The 6,739-nt window shown below is 40.0% G+C and overlaps 1 protein-coding gene across 1 annotated transcript in view; it reads right to left on the bottom strand.

The window, feature by feature from the left end:
- Window positions 1–3,506: 3,506 nt before the first annotated feature.
- VIPR2 (vasoactive intestinal peptide receptor 2) overlaps window positions 3,507–6,739 on the bottom strand; it is a 110,138-nt gene continuing 106,905 nt past the window's right edge. Inside the window, exon 13 of the mRNA XM_063452658.1 lies at window positions 3,507–6,002. Coding sequence (XP_063308728.1) covers window positions 5,829–6,002 — 174 coding nt within the window. The 3' untranslated portion in view covers window positions 3,507–5,828. The remainder of the gene's footprint in view (window positions 6,003–6,739) is intronic.

Raw genomic sequence — 6,739 nt, 5'->3', positions numbered from 1 at the left:
ATCAGCTGTCTTTTTTTTATATCAGGCGACTGATTTGAGTAAAATAAATTATAAGTAAAAAGTAATGCAAATAAAAACAAAAATAATACACTATTATCATCTTGCCCACTCCACTACAGGTAGCGATGTGGTGCTAAAGAGTCCATCATCCACGTCTTCAGACCCCAAAGTCTCCATAGCAACACGTATGGGAAATCATATACAAAGTACGCTGTGCAAGAAAATGGGTTGCATGAATAATCACTCTTAACGTCAAATGATATTAAAAAAAAATTATATTTTTTTTTACATTTGGAATAGTGTACATTCATTATATTTACATACAATATTAGAGAAAATAAACAAAAACAGAGAATTTGTGAAGTGAAAAACATCAATATATTTGCCCCTAAAATAAATGCTTCTTGCAGGTTCAATAATGTGTACAACAACATTTTACAATTATTTCCAAATGCAATTACAAATTGAATTTTATTTTTTCGAATATATTGACAGCGAAGGCATAATGAAAATCTGGAGGTTAAATTGGTAAATCATTTTGAAACCATTCTAGAATTATGGTTCGTGGAAAAATAAAGAGCGTTGAGGACATTGTAACTGGAATTCTGTTTTTTTTTTTTTTTTACAGCACGATGTCATTTGTGGATTCTTAATAATAATTGAATTTTATTCAATAACAGCATGCTATCTGCAGTAGCCTGTGATTGTAACTATAATATGGTATTGTATTATCTACTATTTGTCCTTTGTGTCAAGCTGATTTTTATTGTATGACTACGTGATACACAAGAGTATTTAAAAAAATAAAAAAAACCTGGGGATGGGGCCTACTGGACACATCCATAAATTCAAAAAAACATCAAATTAGTCGTTAACGAGCAGGTGATGTCCTCAGTTCTGTTTCCATGAAATTCCTGCTATTTCCAGTTGACCTCATTCTGTACTTTTACATTGCTAATGTAAGAACTTAGGAGTCTTGTTTGTGAAAATGTATGTAAGTGTAATGCCTTTGGGATCAGCAATAGTGGGGCGCAGGATATTGACCAACTATGGTGATTTGCGAATTCTGAATCAACAATGGTAACTTTTAAAGAAAACTATATCTAATAAACCGGGCCTACACTCATTTTTAATCAAAGTGGAATATGAAATGGAATGTTGAAGGTTATCCTAAATTGTGCAACTAATATTAATAAGAAAAACAAACAATCTATCAACTGATAAAATGTATATAAACATACCTAGTTTATTCAAATACTATACTAGTTGTGCTTTTGTAACCAAATAAAGAATATAGAACAATACATATTTTGTTTATGATCTGAAAGCACTTTTTTAGTACATTTTCCAAATCTCAAAGATGTTTAATGGGATAAGCACAAGCCCCTAAATGGAATTCTTCTTTACTTTGGGGCTTGGGTATTAGTTAGTTGCAAAATGTAACAGGCGTTACGAAAGCAGAAACTTAAATAACAGGGCTTTTAACACCATTGGACATCAAAGCAGGTCACCATGCGGACATCATGTCAGCAGGTCACCATTCTACTTAAAGGCAAAATCTCCAATGAGACAGAAACCCTAAAGACTCATTAAATCAAAATATTGAACACATTAGCTGACACTTTAGGGAAGCCATCTAAGCATTATCATCACTATAACACACTGGTCAGAACCAGCACAAAGTCAGACCCTGAAGTAGTTATAAGATAACTAAGGTGGAACAGGTGTTAACTCAGTGGCGTACACATGACCTATGGGGCCCCGGTGCAAAAATTGATCCGTGGGCCCCCCCCCCCCCCCCCGCACACTTACTCTGTGCAGGCCGGGGCCGCAACACATGGCGGCGGGCACCTGGTCGCAGGGGTTGCAGGGCTGCGACCGCGGTATGTACACCAGTGCATGCAGATGCACACACACTTAAAGGACCACTACAGACACCCAGATCACATCAGCTCAATGAAGTGGTCTGGGTGTCAGGTCCCTCTAGTTTTAACCCTGCAGCTGAAAGCATAGCAGTTTCAGAGAAACTGCTATGTTTCACTGAGGGTTAATCCAGCCTCTAGTGGCTGTCTCACTGACAGCCGCTAGAGGAGCTTCCGCGATTTTAAGACACTGAACGTCCATAGGAAAGCATTGAGTAATGCTTTCCTATGGGCGGTTTGAATGCGCGCACGGCTCTTGCCGTGCATGCGCATTCGGAGCTGAGCGGCGGAGGGATCCCCAGGGCCAAGGGAGTCCGGCGCTGGAGAAAGGTAAGTGCTGAAGACACACACACACTCTCACGAACAGATGCATACACACTAGCTAACAGACACACACATTTACTGACAGAGACACACTCAGCGACAGACATACATACACACTCACTTACAAAACATACTCTCACTGACAAACACACACTCACTAACAGACATCAAACAGACTCACTAACACAAACACACTCAGTAACAGACACACACAGTAACACACTCACTGACACTCACTAGCAGACACACTCACTGACACTCACACTAACAAACACACTAACACTCACAGTAACACACACAGTAACACACACAGTAACACTAACACACACACTAACACTCACAGTAACACTAACACACACACACTCACAGTAACACTAATACACACACACACACACACTCACAGTAACACTAACACTCACAGTAACACTAACACACACACACACTAACACTCACAGTAACACTAACACACACACTAACACTCACAGTAACACTAATACACACACACTAACACTCACAGTAACACTAACACACACAAACACTAATACACACACACACACACACACACTAACACTAATATACACACACACACACACTAACACTAATACACACACACACACTAACACTAATACACACACACTAACGCATTTTTTTTAAATTTAATCCCCCCAGCCTCCTTACCTTTTGGAGTGCTGAGGGGATTCCCTGGGGTCCAGTGGTGCTGCTGGGCTCCTTGGAGGCCGGTCACCCGGCGGGCAGTCAGGCTGGCCGGTGCGCGATGGAGCACTCTCCCCTGAGTGCTTCCTCTTCAGCTCCCTCGCGCGCCGCGTACTGATACCGGCGCCGGAAGATGACGTCATCTTCCGGCTCCGGTATCAGTGCGGTGCGCGAGGGAGCTGAAGAGGAAGCACTCAGGGGAGAGTGCTCCATCGCGCACCGGCCAGCCTGACTGCCTGCCGGGTGTAAGCAGGGCCAGCCTCGGGGGGCCCGGAGGTGGCCGGCTCCTGGGCCCCCCAGGAGAAGAGGCTGGCCCAGAGCGTACATACCGGGTCGCAGGGGCGGCCGGGCCCCCTGGCGGGCCGGGCCCGGTCGCAGCCGCGACCCCTGCGACCCTGGTATGTACGCCACTGTGTTAACTCCTTCCTTACAGTTAGATTGACAAGGGATGGATGAATAGTTAGAGGGGAACTATGGGCACTACAACCACTTCCTCTCACAGAAGTTGTTATGGTACTTGGAGTCCATAGGCACAGTCCCTCCATTCAGTATTAACACAAAATGATAGTCACTGGCAACCCGCAGCCCAGTCCCTTTCTATTGTAAAGCTGATGCTTTGGCATTAGCTCAAGTAGTGATGGTACCAATTAATATTTTAAAGAGTCAGCTGCCTCTTGACAGTCTAATTTGGTAAGTCTAAGGCAGTTAAACACTTAGCCATACCTCCGGAAGTGGGGGTCGTGGTGGGTAGCTGTGCGCAGTGCTTAGAGTACCTAGAGTTTATTTTTAAATGTGCCAAACTAATCTTGTTAAACCTATATGGCCAATGAGTAGCAAAACATCAATACACTTAATGCAAAACTCATGAGCAAACTATTCATGAACCAGGATAAATATAATTTTAAAAGAACAGCTTTTGAACTGCAGTTGAACAATGATATTGCATGTAATGTACATTGGCACATTTTGGCACTTTAAAAAAAAAAAAAAAGGGGTGAAATTTAACTAATAAAATAGCGTAAATTGAACCTTTGTATCACCATTGCATCCAATAGATAATTGGACCAATAATTGCACTGTATCCTTGCAATGGAACGTAAACGCATTTCGCATATTTATGGCATTCACAGAAACCAGTTAAAAAAAAAAAGATACTTTTTTTAAAAGATAATTTTTTTTCAAAAGTTCTATATTTACAATGCAAAATATAATACACGTTTGCATAATACTGAATAAATGCAAGCTTTCTGTTTATTTTCTAAATAAACAAATACATAATAGTGATATTTGATAATGAAAGATACATCTGTGCAAACTAAAATCTGATTTTCACTAATGTTTGCATGTGATATGAATGAATTATTATGTGAATTATGTTCTACACATGTAGTTTTAAGAAGCAGAGGCGTTTTGTTTTATATTTAAAAAATATATCTAATAATAAATAGATCACAAACTTCATTTTAACATAAGTGGCTGTTATTTTATGCCTCCTAAATAGGAACATATTTTTATTCTTTCCCATACATTAGTTTTCTGTAAGATATGCAATACTCAAATATTTAACAATCTACATTAGTATTCAAAAATTATGGACTACAGGATTGGCGAATTCGGTTCAGCCCTGTGGTATGGCCGAAAATAAGACACAAGAAAATGGTAACTCAAAATAAATTGGACACAAGAAAACTATCTCTAGATACTCTGAAAAGCACAATACATTTCCATTCCTCAAACATTCTATCAGGTCACCGCACCCCGGCTTACCTGCCTTGAGCTCCCCCGCTGCACCTCCCTCTCTCTCTACGGAGTCGCTGCGCCGGAGCACGTCCCTCGTACAGTAAGCTGGCCTGTGCATCAACTCTGGCTGCTCACAGTCCTTCAGGGACAGATGACAGACAGTGCAACTTTCCGGGCATGGCACCGCAGCTTGGGGAATTACCTTCTCCGTTACCTCATGGCAGAGGGACGAAGCACCAAAGGAGCTCCTAAGGGTCACGCGCCATAGCAAGGCCCTCTTAAAGGGACAGTAGAAACACAGGAGGTGTACATGAAGGCAGAGCTGCAGTAATACCTATTTAAACCCCACTAACCCTATACTCTTTGCTCAGTTATACCATGCTCCTGTTGTGTGTATACCTTCAGTGCCAGTCCTATTACTTCCTGGTTTTTGACTCCTGCCTGACTCCTGACTATGATCCTGTGCCTCCTGCCTGACCTTTGGCTTTCCTGATCATTCTTCGTCTGACCCCTTTGTACTGCGTACCTGATTGTGCCCACGGCCTTTTCTGCATCTAGGGCTTCATCTAACAGCATCCTAACACATAACTCCTTACCAAACAAGCTGCACGGAAATCCATTAAAATATCACAAGAAGGGTTTAGCAAGAGAAGCCATATTGCCTTAAAACCTGACTACATTGTATCCACAATTTTCCCATGGCTGTATATTGAGCTACAGATTACAAAATAATGTTGCAACTCACAGCCCACGTTTTTCAGGTCACAGTAGCAAAGGCGCCAATTTAATTTCTACCCCAGCCTACACTGGAATATGCACATATGCATCCATGCTCTCTTAATAATAGCACATGTGTTTAAACAAATATCACAATCACAAACATTTTTATAATAATTTAAATTCAAATATATGCATGATAGAAAAAGTTATAGAACATTGAAGTGCAATATGGTACTAAACCCAAAGGTTTATATAAAAGTCCGTTGGTCATCTAAGCCAAAAGAATTTATCTTTTTTTTTACAGATGAAGTCTTGTTTTTCCTGCTGACAGAAAATCAATATAGCTGCGTAAAAATGTTTAATAGTCTTCAAAGTTATAGTTTTCTTTTTCTTTAATATATGCAGAGATTAAATCACTGTGGTTTCAGTTTGCAAAATTGACAGCGCCCTTAGGTTGCGGGGATATTGCGCCACACATTCAGATCCATTTCGGGAAATAGATAAACTGTGCAAACGGTGATCTCGATTCATGTTACGGTTTAAAAAGAGGCTTCTCCATTTTCCTTTTAACTCTCCTTGAACCTGTGTAGACATTCAACATAGAGCTGTTATCAAAAGTAATTCATATAAATGAAAACCTGATAATTTCATTTTCTAATTTAATATGTTGCCATGGATTTTCTTTTCTTAAGCATTTTACCTTGGCCAGGCCATTTTTAATATCAATGTTTTACATAAAAAAAAAAAAAAATTCTACCTTGGGTTTTATATTTTGTACCATTATAATCAAAGCGACGTTTCAATGATCCTTCACTACAAATACGTTGGCCAGATAGTTAGGAAGTGAAATGCTTTTATTATTACATTTTTGCAGTATTACTATTGAAAAGTGGTTTGACAAAATCTGAAATAACAGAAACCAGAGACCTTTAATCATAAACACACCAATAAGTTGGAGCAGTTATAATGCTTGAAATATCCCTGTATACTCATGTACTCATGGATGGGTTACAGCAATGATACAATAGCAAATATTTATTTCTTTTACCAAAACTAACAAGAATAACCAACTATAACAAACTTATTGGGGATGTTGTACTACGTCAGGGGTAGACAACCTTCCGCACTCCAGATGTTGTGGACTACATCTCCTATAATGCTTTTACTGCCATAATGTTGGTAAAGCATATGGAGAGATGTATTCTACATCATCTGGTGTGCAGAAGGTTTCCTATGCCTGTGCTACATAATAGACTGCAAAACGCAGGGCTCAAAACGTTCACTTGCCCACATGCCATTGGCAAGTAGAAATTAATCCC

The sequence above is a fragment of the Pelobates fuscus genome, chromosome 4, assembly GCF_036172605.1.
Source record: "Pelobates fuscus isolate aPelFus1 chromosome 4, aPelFus1.pri, whole genome shotgun sequence".
NCBI classification, from domain to species: domain Eukaryota; kingdom Metazoa; phylum Chordata; class Amphibia; order Anura; family Pelobatidae; genus Pelobates; species Pelobates fuscus.
Note: the sequence above shows the minus strand (reverse complement) of the source record. Positions and strands in the feature narration are given on the sequence as shown.